At 49.2% G+C, this 21,505-nt stretch overlaps 1 protein-coding gene across 1 annotated transcript in view; it reads left to right on the forward strand.

Annotated features, from left to right (window-relative positions):
* The first annotated feature begins 443 nt into the window (after positions 1–443).
* LOC144168661 (uncharacterized) overlaps positions 444–21,505 on the forward strand; it is a 52,030-nt gene continuing 30,968 nt past the window's right edge. Inside the window, exons 1-5 of the mRNA XM_077697604.1 lie at positions 444–499; positions 6,938–7,149; positions 9,269–9,478; positions 15,431–15,619; positions 17,240–17,634. Of these exons, the coding sequence (XP_077553730.1) occupies positions 444–499; positions 6,938–7,149; positions 9,269–9,478; positions 15,431–15,619; positions 17,240–17,634 (1,062 nt within the window). The remainder of the gene's footprint in view (positions 500–6,937; positions 7,150–9,268; positions 9,479–15,430; positions 15,620–17,239; positions 17,635–21,505) is intronic.

The following is a 21,505-nucleotide window of genomic DNA, read 5'->3' on the forward strand; positions in this document are numbered from 1 at the left end:
CTGCCAGTATCCCGAACGCAATTCGAGCGAAGAGAAGTACTCAGCTCCCGGTAGCCGGTCAAGTGTGTCGTCAATACGGGGTAGAGGGTAGACGTCCTTCCTGGTGACCTTGTTGAGGCGGCGATAGTCGACGAAAAAGCGTATAGACCTATCCATCTTCGTCACTAGAACGACTGATGACGCCCAGGTACTGTTTGAGGGCCGAATAACGCCGCATTGGAGCATGTCATCCACATGGACGTCAATAGTGCGACGCTCTTTGGTGAAACACGATAGGGTCGTTGTAGCGGTGGGTGTGAGCCAGCGTCTATGGTGTGTTCCACTGCTGATTTTTGGCTGAGCGAGGCTTTCATGCAGTCAAAAGAGGGGTGAAATTGTTGAACAAGTGCCAGCAGTTTAGCTGTTGGGTTGGGGTGAGGTCGTCGTCGATGGCCTTACTAAATATGTCGGAGTGGGATACGTCTTCTACTGACATTGGGTTCAACACCAGAATAACAAGGTGAGTTGGATCATCGGGCCCGTCAACTACGGCATTCGGATCAACAGGTTCAATCCAACCGAGCCTTTCACCTTGCAGCAAAGATAACGAATGTGAGTACAAATTGGTTACCAACATGCGGCTGGCACCAGCCTGGGTTGAGAACTGATGGCAGTGGAAGGCGCCTACGGCGGCTGAGGAGCACAGATCGCATGAAAAGCAAAGTGGCGTCAGTTTGAGAAGCACAGCCCAGAAGCACGGAAACGGAGAACTGCGGCGGAATCGCAGCGTCCTCGCTGACAAGTTTAGCGGTGGTCGTATTGTCACTGTACGCGTCACAGGGTGGAGTAAATTCAACCTACGCACGCCTCAGTCAATGACGGCATTGTGTCGGGCGAGGAAGCCCCAGCCCAGAATAACGTCATGGGAACACGAAGGAAGCGCGACAAGTTCGATTATGTACACGATTCCAGATTCCTTGGATGGTGACACGAGCTGTGCACGCCGCCAACGCTTGAATGTGTTGCGCGCTCGCAGTACACAGCGAGAAGCTACGCAACGACGTCATCACTTTTCTGAGCATGCGACAAAAATCTTCACTAATCACTGACACAGCAGCGCTCGTATCCACTAACGCCTGTGTACGTCTGCCTTTGACTAATACGTCAATGACGTTCACGGGAGAAAAACGAGGCCTTGGACAGTTCGATCGTAACACAGTTCTTGCCTCGGGAACTGCGTTTGCTAGTTTTCTTCTTGGGAAGCGGGTTGCCGTCGGCGCATCGGAGAAATGGAGCGGCGACGTGGAGACAACGAGCGACGATTACGAGAAGCGCGGTGGTCAGCAGGTGAGAGACTTATGTAATATCCGTCAGAGACGTCGTGTGGGACAGGCGGCCGGTTGGACAAACCATAAGTCGGCGGTCGGAGAATAGCGATCACTGGCGGTTACGGCGGCGACATATGTCCGGCATAACGGCAAAGAAACAAACTGGGAGGTTGTCCCACGTTCGCCAGCCATTGTTAAACTGGGGAAGAGGCCGAACTGGAAGAAATGGGGTCATCGGTGGTACCGGGCGCTGATATGATGGTGCGACCTGACGTGGAGAGACTCCCATGGTGTCAGAACACGTCATAACGGGCGCCGGGGGTGACCTGGTGACAGTTTCTGCATGCGTTATCGGCACGGTTATAGCAGTCATGTGATGGGGATCTACAACGGCAGTACGCGGCAGGGTTTCAGCTACTTGCTCCTGAAGCACGCTCCTGAGTGTCGGCAGAACCGGGGACGGAGTCTGAGTAGGATAAAGCTGACGAGCGACTTCCTCACGGACAAGTTCCTTTATGCGCGACAAGAAGGAAGGGCTTTCGGGGTCACATATCAAACTCGCTATAGTACATGTCTTCAGGCGCTGAAGGCCGCCGCTTGAAGCTTCACTGTCTGCGAAGCTCGTCGAAACTCTGGCAGAGGTTTACTGCGTCGGCAATTGAACGTGGGTCTCTCGCCAAGATCATCCCAACCTTTCATGACGTGCTTGATTTTATCAGCTTCGGCCATGGATGGATCGACACGCCTTCATAGGTCCAGAACGTTCTCGATGTAACTGGGAAAAGTTTCACCAGTTTGCTGCGGTCGGGTGCGCAAGCGTTGCTCTGCGGGCAGTTTCCGCACAGCGGGACTGCCAAAAGCTCCCAAGAAGCGCGTCTTGAACTCGGACCAGGTGTCGTTATGAAACCACGTCTAGGCGAGTAGATTTAAATAAAAGTCCACGTTTTTCTTGTGTATGCTCACGCGTTCGTAGGATGACAACCAGTCCTAGGCATCCTGGTCATCCGTTCCGCTGAACCTGGCAGGATCCCGTTGGCGGAGCGCGCCAGAACAGATGATGGTTGGGGCCGGAGGAACCACGGCAGGGTCAGGCATGGCCGTAGGTATGGATCTTCCGGCTGCGAAGTTCCAGGGGTGGTACAAGGAGTCCGCACTTTCCAGCAAATTCTAAAGGGGTTTATTTGTGCTCTGGAGAGCTAAACACCGAGCGTTGTTGGGGAATATCCTGCCGTCTTCGCTACTATATATATATATATATATATATATATATATATATATATATATATATATATATATATATATATATATATATATATATATATATATATATATATATATATATATATATATATATATATATATATATATATATATATATATATATATATATATATATAATAAATCCGTAAAACATTGCCATAGCTGGGTTTTAATTGCTTTAAGGCTTTCTTTTGGTGGCGAATCACCCACATTCCACGTAAACTTCCTAACTGGCGGCTCTTGTGGGGCTTATTTCAAGAAAGAAATAAAATTACTTTCCCAGACGAACACTTTTCCGAGCCCTGTTTCCCTCAACCGCTGCTACCCAGACCTTTACTCAACCCTCTGCACTTTATGCAACAGCAAAATACGAATGGCTATAATAGCAAATCCGATGTAGATACACTTAGAAGCTACAAAATTACGACTGCAGAACAATGGGCGACTGTTCTGCTCAGCTCCACACCGGAGGCACAACTGACAGCAGTCAGGATGGCCGAAGCCGCCGCGAGGACCCAAGGAATCCTGGCTGATAGCTGAGGGAGGGAGACCGTCCAAGTCGTCTACCCTTCAGAACCCCTCTCAGGCATCAAATAAAGTCATCTCTCTTTCTCTCTCTCTCTCCCACAGCACAAGATTTGTCCGCTGCTTTCATTGCTAGTGAAGAATTTGTCCGAAAATGCGCAGCTGAAGTAAATACGAATTGAACCTATATATTTCTAAAGCACAGTTTTTGACGCTTGTAAATTCCTAAGCGACACTTTTCAGTGCTGGTTACAGGCGCCTCAAACGTTGATTTTTTTGTACCTAAAGTTCCGTTCTCAAGTCATGTTCGGCGGTGGGAGTGGTCACGGGAGCAGGTCTTCCCTGCATGGGGAGGCGTGTCTGGCCGTCGGCCCTGTAGTCGTGGCTTCGCCCTGCCACTTTGACACACAAACGACGCCTGTGCAGCCCGTCCATGGCGACGGTGGCCGTGGGTCAGGCTTGCGAATCGGCTGATCGGCACACGGGGGCCGCTCCCCAATGGAGGAGAAGAGAAAGAAACTGGAACCGCACGAGCTGGCCCGCCAAGCTCATGCCTTTGGTGAAGCTGGAACGACAAGCTTTGCGTTGCTGCTTAGGCCTACCCGGTTACGTCCCGATTCGGGTATTATACTTGGAGGCCGGAGTCCCAACGCTGAATTTCAGGTTTAAATATCTCACCATCAATGCATTTGCAAAGTTCCTAGAGTCACCGCTGGCCAGATCACAGGCTGTGTTTGTCCAACACGCATTTGCGTTTTTCGGCTCTAATTGGTCTCGCATTCGGCGCCCGCAGGTCATTTTTGCCAATTCTTTAGTTCATCCATTAAACTCCACGCTCCTATCAGTTCCCGTCTTGCAGTCTCAACCCACAGTAGTGGAGGTTTCTTTTGATAACATTTTGCTTCCAACCAACTTAATTAAAAACATTCTCCTGGCTCACCAGTCTGAATACCCATCGCACGTGGTTATTGCAACCGACGCCTCTGGAAAAAATGAGAAAGTTGGGGTGGGTATCTTCTCTCCGGCATTGAATTGGTCTTTTCCATTGTGTCTACCAGATTATATTCCCATATTTTATGCAGAATTTCTGGCTATTCCTCTTGCTGTTCTGAAACTCGATTCGGCTCAATCTTCAGTGATGATACTCACGGATTCCCTTTCCGTGTGCATGGTCCTTTCTTCAGAAACTGTCAGTCCCATGCTTAAAACTTTTTACTCCTTCGTTCCCACGTATGTGCGGGCAATTAGGCTTGTCTGGCTGCCTGGCCACTGTGGATTAGCCCTTAATTAAGCCGCGGATACATTAGTGAAAATGGCATTGTCGTTACCTATTGCGGAGGTGCTTCCCCCGTTTGCTTGCGTGTTGCTAGCCCGTTATCGACAATACCTGTTGGCCCAGGACGTGTCCGATCACGGGCTGCACACCTCTCCGGAACTCGAACACCTCAGGTTTCGGTGGAAAAGAAGCCTCTGCCAAACTCGCTCGTGCGAAGTTTCGCTGACTTCGTTTCGCTGTGGTGTTCCCCCACTTAACAGGTATCTATACCGGGCAGATCTAGCAACCTCACCCTTGTGCCACTTCTGCCATGAAATTGAATCGGATGAGCATTTTTTCCTTTTTTGCCGCCGATTCTCGCATCACCGGAGAAGGCTGCTGGAGGCTCCCCTGCGGCGTCTTGGAATGCCACTAACCTTGCCAGTGCTTTTGTCGTTTGGAGGCACGCAGCTAGGCCACTGCCATAGGGATGTCTGTCGAGCCATTCATTCCTTCATTTCAGAGACGGCTCGTCTGCCTTGTTAAAATGATTCTGATCAGGCTCTCTCGCTCCTCTTTCTTGTTCTATTTCTGTCTTCAACCTATATTCTAAATTCTTTCTTCGACTGCACCTTTTTGCCTATCTGGTTTTTTAGTTTTAAAAAAACACTCTTCTTCGCCAATCCCCCTGAGTGGGTATGTGCCACTTTATGGGCCACCACCACCACCACCAATTGAATTGGCGTCTCCACATTGAGCACATTGCAGTGAAAGGCTCCCGCGCTGTCGCTCTTTTGAGGGGTCTTAGCCACAAGCGATCAGGTCTGAGAGCACATACACTCTTGATGATCTACCGCATGTATGTTCGCCCAGTCTTAGAATTTGGGTGCGTTTTGTTCTCTGGCTCTGCGACCTATAAGCTCTTGCCTTTGGTGAAGCTTGAACGTCAAGCATTGCGCTCTTGCTTACGCCTGCCCGCTTACGTCCCGATTAGGGTGTTGTACTTAGAAGCCGGAGTCCTAACGCTGAACTCCAGGTTCAAATACCTAACCGTTAATGCATTCGCAAAGTTCTTTGAGTCCCCGCTGGCCAGACCACAGGCTGTTTTCCTCCAGCATGCAAGGTCCTTTTTTGGTATATATTGGTCTCGTCTCCGGCGCCCACAGGTCATTTTTGCCAATTCGTTGCTTACTCCATTAAACACCACCCTCCTTTCAGTTCCCGTCTTGCAGTAACCATCCACAGTAGTAAGGATTTCATTGGATAATATTTCCCCCAAAAACGCTAAGCTTCTCCCGCCTAACATACTCAATAACATTAATCCTGGCTCACCAGTCCGAATACCCATCCCACGTGGTCATTGCAACTGACGCTTCGAAAAAAGACAAAAAGGTTGGGGTGGGCATTTTCTCCCCTAGATTGAACTGGTCTTTTTCATTGCGATTACCAGACTTTATCCCCATTTTTTTATGCAGAATTTTTCTAGCTCTACTCTTTGCAATCCTGAAACTTGATCCGGCGAATTCTTCCGTGATGTTACTCACCGACTCCTTGTCCGTGTGCATGGCTCTCTCCTCAGGAACTTTACATCCTATTCTCAAAACTTTTTATCCCTGCGTCCCCACTCACGTGCGGGAGATTCGGCTCGTTTGGCTGCCCGGCCACTGTGGGTTAACCCTCAATGAAACCGCTGACATATTAGCTAAAACAGCTTTGGCTTTACCGATCGTCGAGGTTCTTCCCCCGTTTTCTTGCGTGTTGTTGGCACGTTATCGCCGATACCTGTTCAATCAAGATGCCTCCGACCATGGCCTGAACACTTCTCCTGAACTTGAACACCTCAGGTACCGCTGGGAGAGAAGTTTATTCCAAACTCGCTTGTGCGAAGTATTGCTAACTTCTTTTCGTTGTGGTGTGCCACCACTTAATCGGTATTTATACAGGGCAAATCTGATAACCTCCCCTTTGTGCCACTTTTGCCAAGAAATGGAATCCGAAGAGCGTTTCTTTCTTTTTTGCCGCAGATTTTCTAACCATCGGAGAAGCCTGCTAAAGATTTCCCTGCTACGTCTTGGACTGCCTTTGACTGTGCCGGTGCTTTTGTCCTTTGGGGGGACTAGGCTGGGCCGATTCCATAGGGACGTGTGCAACGCCATCCACTCCTTCATTTCGGAGACAGCTCGTCTGCTGTGTTAAAAACATTCCGATTAGGCTGACTTTTACTATAATTTTCCTACTCTTCTCTCTGTTTTTTTTTTCGTGTTCTCTCTCTCTCTCTCTCTCTCTCTCTCTCTCTCTCTCTCTCTCTCTCTCTCTCTCTCTCTCTCTCTCTCTCTCTCTCTCTCTCTCTCTCTCTCTCTCTCTCATTAACCTAGACCAAATTCTTTCTTCTGCTCCATTATTTTGCCTCGCATGATTGATTGTAATGAAAACATAACTCTTCTTGGCCAATCCCCTAAGTGGGTATGCGCCATTTTTCGGGCCACCACCACCACCACCAATAGCCGACGCGGCGCGCGCATCATCGAACCATTCTTGCCCCGCTCAAGGCGCTCGCAAGGTTCGAGGCTCTGCTGCGTTTGCCTCACAGGGCACACATGCACGTCTTCAAGTACTACCTACTCGTAGCGGCATGCATTTTCGTGGTGCTACAAAGCGAAGTCGTGCCTCAGGCGCTGTTGCGGCAGTTCGCCATTCTGGTCGCAACCGTACTGTTCGGCTGGTGGATCAGCGTCTACCTCAAGAACCTCCACAGCGCCCGCCACAAGGTTCCTCCACAGGGGCGGGCAGTTCTCGTCGCAGGTTTGAGCTCTTGCGTTCCTTCTAGTGCTGTACCTATTATAGCTTCTGCTTCTTGCCTCTTTGCGCGCAGGGAGGGAGCGATTTCGGTTGGAACTCGTGGGGACCAAAGGAGTGAGCTGGACTTGTAAGAGTGGCTAGGTCTGATTTATGTCGTAACGGAAAAAAAAAACGCAATCTAGCAGCTCTTTAGGGTGATTCAGACTGAACCGCCCGCACGATTCCCGCAATACGGCCACAGGTAGCGCGGGAGTTTGAAGCTTATTATAATACCTCTGTTACACAGGCATTTGCAACGGCCGTGGGAAATAAACGATAGTGGCTGCGCCACACGGCAGCTCCCATGTTCAGTTCCATTCGGATGATTTATCACGTGACTCTTAATTTTACTTCGCGTACTACAAGAAATTGTGATTTTTTTCTGCGTTTCACGCTGCGCAGTGCACTTTTTGTTTTACTTTTAACACTTTTTTTGCAACAGTACTGGATAACTATAGCTGACCCAATCAGATCCATGGCATTGCAAATGGCCGCGTTTGTTGTGGTTTCGACGTGGTAAAGCGTCCCAATTCACAGTCCATCGCTTGTACTAACCGCAGCACCACTGTCCTAGTTCATTAGCACATGCGTCAGCGATAGTGTCCACACGAAGCGTTTTTGCGGCAGCGCACTCGCCTTCAACGGGGAGACGTTGTTGCTTAGAACATCCATCTTATATATGTGCCGACAGAACGGAGGGAAACCGGCAGAACGGAGACCGGTGACCTCGTTGGCGCCGATCGCCGTTGTTTCCAACGGCGCTCGCGCTGCCGTGCAACTCCGCCTAAAGGCCGCCAACTGCCATTATCGTTAACGGCCGTTAAGATGCCCGTGTAACTAGGGTTTACACGTGAAACCTAGATTTGAGTGTTGCGATTGTCTTTGCCTAAACAGAAATTGTATATCTAAACAGAAATGGCACCTGACTGAAGTATAGTACTATAAATTTTGCAGTAAAGTTAACGTCGCTGTTCTCATTTTTATGTAACACTGCCCGTTTTTTGCTTAAATGAGTCTCCACGAAGCGGTTACTGCAACTAACATAAGTCACAGTTTCTAACTCATGCATTAGTTCTTTGAATGGCCATTGTTGCAGCGTATTTTATGTTCGTTTAGTGCCCTCAATAGGTGGTATTCGTTGAAAAGTTTAGTGGTCAATTTCTTCGCTTGGCAACACTGGAAACCGCCACAGACATGGCCGATGCGCCACAGACGGCGCGGCTTGGGCCACTGCGCCCGCACGAGAAAAAAACACCGGCGTGCGTCATCTCCTCAGTTTCAATCCTATGTTAAACGGTGGCGTCAACAGAGATGTTATTATTCGCACTCGCATTGAACTCGAGACACTACTTCGCGTTCGGTGAGGTAGAGTTTGTAACGTGAAATAGTCATGTGTTTCACAGTTGTGCTTAGCATGGACAAGTGCTGCCATCCCGCGGGGCCCGACGTAACGATTGACGGCGCACTCACCCGGTGGCATGGAGGAGAAGAGGGGTGCCTGATCTGCGGACCGTGCGCACAACGTCGCCTAGCAACAGACGCTTGGCCACAGATATGGCGGCGCACACATGGTTGCCTGCATGCAATCCACGTCATTGAATACCGATTATAGTCCGGAAGCCCTCCAAAAAAACTTCGTTTTCTGCTGCCGGTACGACGTCAGACATGCTGGATGGGAAGGCATGTGCACTCGAGGTACGAAGAAGCCTGTGCTCCTGAAACGTATCGCCCATAAATGGTGAGAAGTGTGTGTCATTTCTCTGAAGCAAGGCAGCCCGGAGTGTCCCTACCATACAAACTTGTTAGCCTTGCGAAAAGTGTAACAATGGTTTTTCGCACGCAACTGAGGCAGCTCCATCGTTTAATGTTCTGGCTCTTCTCTGCCCACCATCTTCCAAGTTTCATCGCTCCTTTATATATGTTAATAGAATAACCAAAACCAGCAGTCAATAACGCCAATGAGGGCACGAGGAAAAAAGCCCGTCTCTTAGTTCTTTTGCGTGGTACTAAGAATTTTTTAGTGCTGGCAAACAAAGAAGATGGAGAAAAAATATCGCTCGCAGAGTCCATTTCACTCGCACAGGCAGCGACAGCGAGCACGGCTTCCTGACCGCCTGCCAGCTGTCCCACTGCGGCTACCACGTGTTCGCCGGCAGCGCAGACGTCGGCGGCGAGATGGCGCAGCACCTGAGCGACCCCAAGTACCGGGCGGACATTGTCGAACTTCAGCCCACGAGTGAGTCCTCTGTAAACGACGCCTTTCAGGACGTCTCCGAACGCCTCCTTCAGGAAGGTGAGTTATACACCTCAGTGGGATCTGTTTTTGTGAAGGCCGCTGTGTCCTGTTTGTGGGGTATGCCATGGACCTAACATCATATTTACTTATTAATGCGTGCGCATGGATTCTTGGTCAGGTACCCCAGAGCACCAACCGTGTAGCGTTCTCTATCTGCACAGTTAATCGCTGTAATAGGGTAGATGCACATCATTGGGGGAAAAACTCAGCGAAAAAAAAACTAATCACCAAAAAAAAAAGGAAAACTATCCTGTGCGGTCCGGAAACGTATTTGCGAACACATCCCTGCCTAGCGCCTCCCCTCCCCCTCCCTCCCGTTACATGTGATGCAACTTCACGTGCTATTTATGCTGTTAGAGATGAGGGGCCCTTGGGTAGTCTGACACATTCAGGCCCGAAGGTCCCGGCTCGCCATGGTGTCGGACTAGAGACTCGAGATGACTGCTTAGGAGGAATCTGTACAGGAGGTTTATTCTACATGATGACAGTCGAGACAGGAGAACAAGAATAACACGAATACAGTCGTTTAATAAGAGTTCGTATTCCCCAGATCCTTGGCTAGGGAATTTAACTTCACACAGGTTGTCCAATCATGTGGGCAGTGGACGACACTTGATGTACCGCCCACGACCTGAGGCGTGGCTGATGCACACGGACCACTCGTGTCGATGGAAAGGGGGAATATCCACGTCATGGATCGTGTCTTGTGCCGGAGTTGCACCACTTTGCGCAAGTCTTCATTTTGGAGGCCCCGTGAGAACGGAATCAACGGAATTTCAACTCGGCTCCCAGCACGTGAAGACGAGCGACATCCTGCTCTCGCCGACGGTTGGAAACCGAAGAGCTTGGGCACTTGAAACTGCAGCTTCCTTTCGGTGGACCCTTCTTTCATACGTGTATGAAGAAAAGAAGTGGCCCGCAGCGTCCGGTGAACCGAGGATATAGAAGCCGCCACTTGAAACCGCCGCCGCCGCTGGCGCCAGGGTTTCTTGCCTCCTCGTGCCTCTGGGTGATTCATCCACGCACACTTTGCTCTAGGGCTTGCGAGGAATTCCTGTGTTGGCCGATCCTAACAATGCTATTGACCCCATACTAAAACGACCCCGTCATTCGGCTCCTGTGGCCTCCAAGTAGAGTTCTAGGTACTGGCGCCAATGGCCTTGGTTGTGGACCCTGCGGGCCTAACCATTTTTTCCTCTCATTTTTATTCCAAAAACGTTTTTTTAAGGCCGATTATTGGCGTTGTGTTCTTAATTAATGGTCATTCGGTATCCCTTAGGTCAGTTTAGCTTTGGAGCGCAGCCTATGTTAACGTTCTACATCGCGTGAAGTGATATCACACGTGTTACTCGACAGCGAAGCGTTCGGAAATACGCGGCCCGAAAGTTACCCAATGTAACCTAAAGGTAGCCAAGACCAAGTTGCGCTACTCTTAGCCAAATCTAGCTATTAAAAGAAAACTCAAATTGAAGAGAAGCGGCGTGGGAATGCGTACGCATCAGCAGACAATTCTCGTAATTTCTGTGCAATTTTTAATAATTCCGTTGGCAAAGAAGAAATATCAAATTTTTGTAATGCGCGGATCCTGCTAAACATCTTGAATTCCAATGTCGTAGTATGTTAAAACGAACACCTAAAATGCAAACGAAGGAGTGCAGACATTGTTTTCCGAACGCGCTTCTGACATCAAATGCTAGCATTTTTTTTTTTTCGTTTCGTTTGACTGGCATAAATTTCCTGCGGTAAAAATTTTTACCGCATGTGTTGTGCAATGCTCTTCCCCCGAGATTTTTCTTTTCGTACGAATTTCAAAAGTGAGGGTGTGAAAATTACAATTATCGATGCGTTCGGACATATACCCACTCAAGGGAATCGGCCCCTAACACTGCCGATGTATGAATACAGTAAGTCTGCTTTCCCGCAATGCCCTTACAATACCCCCGGTATTTTTACATCACGTTATGGTGACCTGAGAGTTACGTGCCCCAGGATATTTTGTTTCGTGCGTATCGTACTCTGATCGTACAATGATAGTACACTGTTACATTCTGTTGCATAGACGAAAGCATACAAGTACGACCCTCCGTCATCTCCAGGTAGCGTGGTTGGCGTGTGGTTTGCAGGATAGTTGCCTCTGTTCGGATGACGAGGAGCCAAATTCAAACTTGTTTATTGCATGGCGAGTAGAGAAAAGCGATTGAACAGGTAGCAGTTCACTGGCTTTCTTAAAACATGGCAACTCCAGCGGGCAGAGCAACGTTCTCCACGTATCCCGAAGACGCACTGCTTCAGATCGCGCGAGTATAAATACCCAGTATTCCGAACCTTGATAGGCGTTCAGCGTGTTGCGCACGACACCAAAAGTACACGTACACAAAATACCTTCTACCGGTCCCGTGATGCGTCCCCCACAAGCCGGTGAACGCTGTGCCGGAGAGTGGGGTGGGGGAAAATGTGGGTCCACTGGACGGTCTCTGTTCGCACAAGGCGTGTTCGAACACGCCTTTGCTGGCATAGAGTTTCTTACAATATACACTAGAGAGGAATCTGGCGCTAGCGTCTATGCGGCTAACATCAAGGCCGTCTGTGTCGTCATGGGCCGCCATTAGGTCATGCGCTCGCCTAAATTTCATCATTGGCTTGGATTGAAACGTTTTAGTGACCGCAAATTTAAACAAAGTGCCAAAAAACGCTAAGAATAGTGTGCAATTATGTAAGTGGACAATAAAAACAGGCTGTTTTAAGACTAAGGAAAAAGGAAGTAAAGCATATATTTTTGCCGAAGCGGTTGTGCCTGCTATTCTGCAGGCCAAGGTTGTAGTTACCAACAAGGTTAATATTTGGGGGAGAAACTCATTAGAGACTCTGATTTTATTCATTTTACCATTATTGCAAATAATAAGTTGCTTGAAGAGTTTAGAAAGTCTTTTGTGCGTGCCTATTAAAACGTTGCCTTCGTGGTGAACCGGTGCACTGACCGCCAACTAGTTTAACAAGAAAAAAGAAAATGTGGCGTTAAACAGTCGTGCATGATGACAAGATAGGGCGCATAAAAGCGCCCGTCTCTGTCGTATCCCCGGGGTCGTATCTTCTCTTCGTCGAAGTACCTTTTGTTTCTTCTTTTCGTCGGCTACAAATTTCGGGGCGGCATATTACCCGCTCAATCATGCGTCCTTCGACTGCGGCATGAGCAACGTCAGGTGCGATCACGCACTGCCTGCTGTTTCACCGAACACAGCTACCATAGAACAGGGAGGATTTCGGCTTCCTTGTAACTCGTAAACGTGTTAATGCATAGTGAAGAAAGCAAATCCCAAAAACTGCTTAAGAATCCAATTGTCATGCCAAGCCCAAGCCAAAAAGGGGGGTCTTCCCATGAACCCCCATGACGACATGGCTTACAAGGCGCAGTTTCCTCTCTAGTGTACTTACTAAGAAACTCTATGTTTGCTGCAGCCAGTTTGTACTGGTTCTTGCAACGGCAGCGATCGTGAATCACCGGCCGCGAGTGGCCGCGCGGCAGCTAGGCACGTGCTTGTCCCAACATGGTGCTCCTGATGAGCCCGCGTCACCGCTGCATATGGAACTCTCCCGCGATGCATGAAACTCGGCTGAATCCGGCGTATCTCGCGCGCATAATGCAACGCCGAAGCTTCGAGCGCTGATTCGTAACAATACCCACGGATTGAAAGTTGGGCGAGTTGGTAATGATGCATCTCAAAAAACAAACCGCGCGCAAATTAACGGGGACAATAACACATGAAGACAGCACAAGTGCAGTCTCGCAACTAGTTATTATTGCACACATCAAAGCCTTAAATGCCCAAGCGCCCAATCGTCACGCCCCATATACGCCACAGTTCTCGGCGCACTCAGCCGCACGTACAAAAAAAAAACCTTAACAACAAAACAAACTTTGAGGCGCACGAATGGCGAAAAACAGCGAAGAGAACCGCATCACACATGGATTAAGACCCCCCTCCCACCTTCAACAGGCAACACGCATGCCCAAGAAGAGGCACCGAATTCGCGCTCAATGCGCATCTAAGTATCCGACTTCTCGACTAAGCAGGACCATAGACGGATGACTGATGCAATCAGAACGAGCTTTTATGATGTGGCTGGATTCTACAATTTCTCGCGTTTGCTGGTTCTTATGTCGGCATAAGATGGCTGTGCGCTCAAACACAGGGACAATCAGGAATGCATGCGCGGCAGTTGGAAGACAAGTGGCTCAGGTCACGTTTTTTTTTTTTTTTTGAATAGTTATAAATATATATGTTCTTTAAGCCTGACATTTAAACACCCTCCCGTTTAGCCGATGTATAATTTCCCACAGGCAAGTGGGATCGAATAAACGGCCCCCCGTAGGGTGCACGGTACGAACTTCTTTTGGTGATCAATACCACATGTCCCCTGACGGTTTTTGCCTTTTTGCACAACGTATTGGAGCCGAAAACACTGCGCTCACGCCATACTGTCCTGCCCCTTTTTTTATTCCGTGAGACATCTTATAAACATAGGGCACCACGGCGAAGTTATTTTGGGGTTTATTTTTTGTATTTAGGCCTTGTCAGACTTTACCCACTTTAGCAGCTTTTTCACTGTCGCTGGAAACTACATGATCAGGGTACCCAGATTATGTTAGCTTCTCCACCTGCTCTAAGACGCTGGTGGCCATTGAATGCTGGCAGGATTTAGACATGGCCGACTTCAGGCAGGAGAGGACAATGCCATGCTTCAGCACTTTTGAGTATGCCGACTCAAAGCTTAAAAGTGCTTGTAGCACACGTGCCCTTCTCTGAAAGCCAGCCGTAAATCCAAAAACTGAAGCACTCGATCGCTAGGCAATTCAAAGGTAAATCGTAGACCCTTGAGGGGCTTGTTGTGAAAGAGTTCCGGTACGTGTACGATTTCCTGATGGTACGATGGTACTTGTACGATTTCCTTGCGGTGGTGGACAGGTCCCCTTGCAGAATGTGCTCTGATGTGCTGAAGGTTTTCAAAAAGTGTGGTCAGGGTCTGCGATTTACCTTTGAACTGCCTAGAGATCGAGTGCTCCAGTTTTTGGATTTAGGGATTGCAAATTTTGGATTTTGGATTGCAAATGGTTCAACATTGAATATAATAAAAGCTGAAATACCCCGTATACTCTCCTATAAGGACGAAAGGGTCCATCAACTAGAATTAGCAGAAAAAAATGGCTGCGTTTTAGCTCGGCTAGGCCCGGTTATGCAAGCGAAAGCAGCTGAAGCACAGTTTGCCAACCGAACTATATGACTAGCCGAACGTTCCATACTGCGAGCACTCACTACCGCCGTTTCGTCAGTTTCCGAAGCCGTCAGCGTCCATTGCCGCCTCTAAAGCTCGTCGCTGTCGTTTTTCTGCATCCTTCTCCCAACACGCAGCTCGCCAAAGTTCTTTCACTCGCTTCAGCCTGCCGATTTGCGCACTCGTATTCACGTTTCCGCTTCGACTCAGTCGCAAGCCGATCTACACCTGCAGGACGGTCGACGCAGCAGGCGGCTGTCGGTGGACAAGTGGATTTATCAGCGATTGTAGCAGATTGCATGATCAGCCCTATAAGTGCGCGATCGATTTAATGCCCGGGTTAGTATGTGCAATATGGGGATTGTGAGAGAAAGAGGAAAACCTAACCTAACATGAGCTAGCCATACCGGGCCTAGCCGAGCTAGGCGGAAGCCATTTTTGCCCTTTGCCAGAAACGCTGTCCACATTCGCTTCATGCGCAAAAGAGTTAGCAACCAGCGCAAGGGGTTAATCCAGTAACGGCGATAAATAAGCGTTGGCAAATGCAGTTCTAGCGACGCACGTTTCGTCGCTTGTGTGTCACCCAGCGAGTGTTGGCAGAAAAAGCGCATTGCCTATCTTCGAGTCCCGAGGATAAGCTCCGAACATGCCTCGCGGCGGCGCTCTCTTGCGTGTCAGGCGAGATGCTGCACGCGCTCGTCTGCAACGTGGGCTGCGGCGAACTGGGCGAGCTCGAGTGGATCAGCGACAAACTCCTGATGCGTGCCCTGGACCAGACGGTCGTGTCCACGGCGAGGCTCATCAACCGATTCCTCCCACTCATACGCGAACACCGCGCGAGAATAGTCATCTGCGCCGGGCCTTCTGGTAAGTTAACTGGCTTTTCGCAAACGAAAAAAGGAAGTAAGCTTGTGTTTATCACCCGAAGGCTCAGGTTTCCGTAGCTCATACTGCTGATGCGTGTCAGGAATCTACGTCTAAGAAATCTACTTATGTATACGGTGTGCGAGAGGCGACGGAAACCTTTTTTCATTCGTTGTTGTTATTGCTCTGCGTTGATAGTTCAGGCACTGTTACCAGCTTCGGGGTACGAACCCTCACGCCTCGGTTCTCTCAGCGGGGTCGTAAGCTTGGCGTTATGCGACTCCTAGATTTTGCAGCTGTATACGAATATGATAAACAATGCTCTCGATTAACGCGAACAAGGAATGCAACTCATCTAACAAGGACTGTTAGGTTTTAAGCTACCCCCCCCCCCCCCCCCCCCCGAAGACATTCCGGGCGGTGGCTCAGAGTCATCACGAAAAACTTGCTTCTTTTTTTTTTTAATTTGGCAGAACGAAAAATACCGCAGACGGAGGAATTGCGAAATGTGGGATGACTTAGTAAATTCAGTCAACTAATTATGGTGAATAATTGGATGTCTAATCAAGGCGGATAATTAAACCAACTAATTAAAACGGGAAAACGTGTATGGCAAAGAGAATTTGTGTGGACATCAATTAAAGGGTTTGCCAAAAAAGTCACCTCCGAAGAGTAGCAAAGATATGTCGACGGTGGACATCAAAATAGCGCCACTAGAAAAAGTGCGCGTGTACAATCGCGCCAACGTGTGCCTGCAGCATGTTCATATACAGGTGCGCTCCTCCTGGGGAATCACTGCAGAACGTGAAACAGACGGCGTGAAACAAAGTAAATCCTGTGTCTGCCTTTAATGTGTCGACTTCAGGCTTTCGCCTTCAAGTAAGCGATAACATAACCGACCCTGTGTATTTTCTACTAATACTGCAGTGATGCAAGTGTTATGTTACTATGAAATGCAATTTTTTTGTTCGCAGGCAGGGTCGCCATTCCCGGAGCTGGGGTGCACTCTGTGGTCAACGCTGCCCTAATATCGCTCGCCGATTGCCTACGGAGGGAGATGTTCAAATTCAAGGTTCAGGTCGTGCTCGTTGAACCAGTATGGCTCAGCTACAGGTATTTCAGTTGAAACGAAAAAAAATCGTTTTTTTTTCGTTGATGTCGTCTCTTTTTTGTTTCTCCATTTTTTTTCCCCGTATTTTGAGTTTATTCGGTCATTTACCCTTTCCTGGCGACAGCTGATGGTACGGTGGTGCATTCGTAACTTTGTAGCGACCCATACCGCTTTTCCCTCCCGTTTAGTCTCTCCGATGCTTGTTCCATCATCCTGCACCACCCATTGCGAGTGGTCTTAAACGGCAAATCTGTTATATTTTATTTGGCGTCCCAAGTGGTGCGACAATGCGACCAAAATGGCCTCAAATAGATAACACACCGCGATTGTTGGAGGCGGTGGCTTAAGGTAACCAGGGAAGCCGCTCCCTGCGTCGGTTGTGTCGTTCGTCGTGGAGCGGCGGGTCACTTGAAGACATGGACTCATGAAAATCGTCACCCAGAGCTTCCCACTCGCGCTGCATCGACGCACGCAAACGGCAAGGTGGACGAGTGGGCTGTGATGCGTGCAAGGGCGGCTGAAAGATGTAAGCGTCCGCTTAGTCCAGTCAAGCTGCTGTACCTGCAGGTATATATCTTATACCGCGCATCTCCGCAGGACGCCCCTGAGCGCGCTGCACTCGGCGGGCACCGCCGTGAAGGAGGTGCTGCGCTGCACCAGCCGCGAGGTGTTCGACGACTACTCGCTGCGCTACACCAACTCCTTCCGCAACCTCTGGAACCAGCGCAGCTCGCGTTGGTTCGTGGGCCCCGACGACGTCATCGCCGCCTGCACCTGCAGGGCCGTCAACGACCGCCTGCCCCAGCCCAGCTACGCCTGCTCCTACGCCGCGGAACGCTTCGTGAACGCGCTGCTGCAGTACTTGCCCGTGCACTTCGTCGACATTGTGCAGTGCTTCGTGTATCAGGTAACCTCTTGCTTCGGCTGAATAAGCTGCAGCGAGTCGAAACTGTGAGAATCATATCTGCACTTTGGCCGTTCGGAGTTGAGACCCCCGAAATTGGGGAGCGTTGCGGATATTGTAGCGCGACCGGTGATGGCGTCCGTTGGTCCTGAGTTGGGGCAAACATTGGGGCCGAGTAAAGCGAAGGCAGACTTTATGTACAGGATATTACATAGTTTGAGACTGAGTGAAGAGGGTAGTGCGCTCCTGCGCACGCGAGATTGAATAAGCAAGTTTGCCCGTACCCTTTTTCCCTCTCTTCCGCTGTATTCGGGTGCGTACCAGTCAGCGTACCAGTCCTACAAGCGTACCAGTCAGTGAAGCGTCGCATGTGCGCTTGTGCAGCGCTTGTGTGGAGCGACCTTCACTTGCAGCTTGATACAGTGTACAAACTAACAAACTTAAGAAAGGCACATTCTTCCATTCACAAACGTGTCGTGGCTTCGTTTCAAATGTCGGCGGCCGGCGGACTAAACGCTGGGCCGACTGACTCAGCCGGAAGGTCGGCGAGCCGTGCAGTAGCTCAGTCAAGCCATGTCCTCCTGACGTCACACGGAAACGCCACAGAAAATGGGTGAGGGTGCAGAGAGGAGGAGAGCATTTTCGAATTGATTTTTCTACTAAATAAATTCGCGTAAACGCGAACAGAGTGGTCGAAACAGGGCCTATAAACTCCGGACTACAATTTGCGCTAGTAATCCCGCAATGTTTACAAATCACTTCAGTGTACCTTTAAAGGGCTAGTGAAGTGCTTTTAAAATCGCATAAAAATGAATATTTCACAATTAATACGTTGGCCAGTTTACGCCTGTAAACTCTCTTTCGACATTTTTAGCATGGGGACAGCGGTATTCGTCCATAAAGTCGACCCTCGCCTCGCCCACTGCCTGTTCACTCTCGCCCCGCCGGAAGAGCGGGAAACCGGGAGGCAGCAACCGGAAGTAACATCATATTCGGAAAGCGGCCAGCGACATGCGCCGCCGCTTCGCCGTTTCCCAGCTTTCTGGCCGAAATTCCGAGTTATGCAGGCGTGTAATCAATCAATCAATCAATCAATCAACCTTTATTTTTGGTGCCCAGGAACAACCCTAGGGTCTTGGTACTGGTACACCATATACAAGCATTCATAAAAACAAACTAAAATCAAGACAACACAACACAGAAAACCATATATATGAAAGAAACAATAAGATAAAAATAGTTACAGAGATCCCAGAAAGCAAAACAGCAAAACAGCAAAAAAAAAAGGAAGCCTAGTGTTAGAAGCCATGACACCCGGCCAGCAAAACGTTGAAGGCACGTGAAAAATTGAAAATACACAAGCAAATACTCAATGCACATGACGGAGATAGATTATACACATAAAACAAAGGTTTTGTAACAAAATGTTAGGAAGTTTCAAAATGGAAAAACGAAGTTCAGCGTTACAAGCACTGACACTTAAAGCGACAGAAATTCAAGCAACACAAAATCAGGAAAAGTGAAAAACAAACAAGCAAGATGATGATTTGCATAAAATAAATACGGAACAGAAATACGGCACATAAATGACATAAAGGCACTTAAGCTACAACAGTGTTCAATTCATTAGAGAACAAAGACAAAGAGCTCTGGAATATATCAAGACGATCGGAATATTCATTATCTAAACTTTGATAATGTTTTATTGTCTTGAGTTGCTCCCGCGTGGATTTTCATGCTACTGTGCTTTTAGAGGTTCCGTGAAACCGCTCATTGTCTATGTCAGGGATTTCCTACCCGAGCGACCGGCTCAAACAAATACGGAGGTGCCCTAGGTTCCTGATCCATTCGGGGATTAGGAAATTTGGGGGAACCGCAACGCTCTGGGTTTCTCAAACTTCTTCCTCGTTTTCCCTATCAACATTGTGCGCTATGACAACAGCTTAGCTAAGTATGTAGATTTCGCGCATCGTGAACAAGAAATCAAGCAAGTTGGAAAGCATGAAGCGTTTTCTGCGCGCGGAAGCGCTCCGCACATACGCCGGCCGTGCATGCCCGTACGGCCACGAAGCGGCTCGAACCGAGCAGGCCGCAGTAGCAAACGCTCGTCGCTCGTCGCGAGAGAGTGGATGATAGTGTGGTGAAAAATTGTGCTAGCGATTGTCATTGGAGGTGATTTTGAAAGCGGTGATCAAATTTGTGCCGCGATGCGAAGCCTGCACATCTCTACGGCGACCGGCCGCGAAGGCTGGTCGACGGCGGCAACTGCACCTGCACGCACGCGATGCGGCGAGGGGCTGTAAAAATCATGGAGGAAGAAAAATGTTAGGAGGGAGCATGACGTCAGGCGGCACAGCTTCGGCAAGCCAACCTCCTCTGACGCAGCATTCTCCTCTCCTCGGGCTCCATGGTAAAAATACAGGAGGCGATGAATGAACACAGCACCGAACGCTGATTTGTTCCGTGTAACCTCCCTGTTCGGTGGTGTAACCAAGCTGGTGCAGGAACGTCCTTCCCGTCTGGGTCTGCACCAGCTTCTCAGTCTGGGCCTTGATTTGGGTTTCTTTGTTCTTGAAATGTGCTATGGACCCTTACGGCCAGTAGCCTTTCTGTTAACGTGCATATCGGTAGCCTTAGCGCCGTCTTGTACGCTAAGCCACTGACTGGAGAAAGCTGCAGACAGGCACGCTCCCAAACCTAAACGTACTGAGCAAAATTTATTCGACTAGATATGCAGACGCATGCCCATTGTGCCATAAAAAAACACACCGTCTGCCACACCACATGGGGATGCCAAAGCACAACGGCTGACTCCAAAATTAGAAACGCTAATACGGAGCAATGGGAAGCCCTGCTGGTCAGCGATTGCTGTTAAGAGCAGATCGGTCTTCACAGCAGACGCCTTGAAGACTAAGCCTTGAGGCTAATAAATAAACGCAAACACAACAACAACAGATCGGTCTTTCAGCGAGCACGCAAAGCAGCTGCACCTAGCAGAGGCCGTTGGAGCCCTGGACCAAAGGTACCACCCCTGCTTACCCCGTCGGGAACTGTAGCACGTGGCACAAGACCTCAGTTGAGTGCCGCCCAACCACTAAAAAATACAAACGCTTTCCCTCCTCCTTCGCCTCCTCGTCGCCGATCGCTAAAATGGCAATCAACGCGAAAATGAAGTTCCACATGCGAGAAAGGGGATGATAGTGTGGTGAAAAACTGTTTCAAGGATTGTCATTCGCAACTGAAGAGATAGCAGTGACCAAATATCTGCCTCGATACAAAGCCCCAAAGTTCCCAACATCGAGCTGTTGGGGAAGACTCTCTTCCAAAATTCGTTGCACGCGCACGTGTTGCGTTTGGGTTACCCTAACTTTGTGGAGGGGGGGGGGGGGGGGGGGGGGCAACGCTCGGTTTCCTTATTCTAAAGAAATTAAAGCCGTTCCACTCAGTGTGAAAGCTGTCGGAAGTGCAGAGCAGTGATTTAATGGGCTGTACCGCCGTTATCCGCTTACTGCTACCACCCCATGCAATTCAATTTTCCCGCCTTCGCAGTGATCACGCGCCCCCGTGCCTGAAACTGCGCCAGCGGGAGTTCTGTTCTCTTTGTGCTTTCCTCCCCGCACGTGCCGGCGTTGCACTGCTACATTTTGCGTTTACTATCGTAAAAACCAACCCAACGGGCGTCCTTGACTAAGGGAACGCGGGCGCTGCCAGTTAATTACATATATTTTTCTTCAAATGTATCTATAGTTTTCTCTGCACTAAACAACGGGAAGATGTATGACAAGCGCCAGCTTTTCACGAGTTTCGAACGTTTATGACTATATAAACCGCTTGGTTTTCGAAGCCTCTGGGGTACGCCGCGAACAACAGTCAG

This window comes from Haemaphysalis longicornis, unplaced genomic scaffold, assembly GCF_048455015.1.
Source record: "Haemaphysalis longicornis isolate Haplotype H1 unplaced genomic scaffold, Haemaphysalis longicornis Haplotype H1 scaffold_2, whole genome shotgun sequence".
In the NCBI taxonomy this organism is placed as follows: Eukaryota; Metazoa; Arthropoda; class Arachnida; order Ixodida; family Ixodidae; genus Haemaphysalis; species Haemaphysalis longicornis.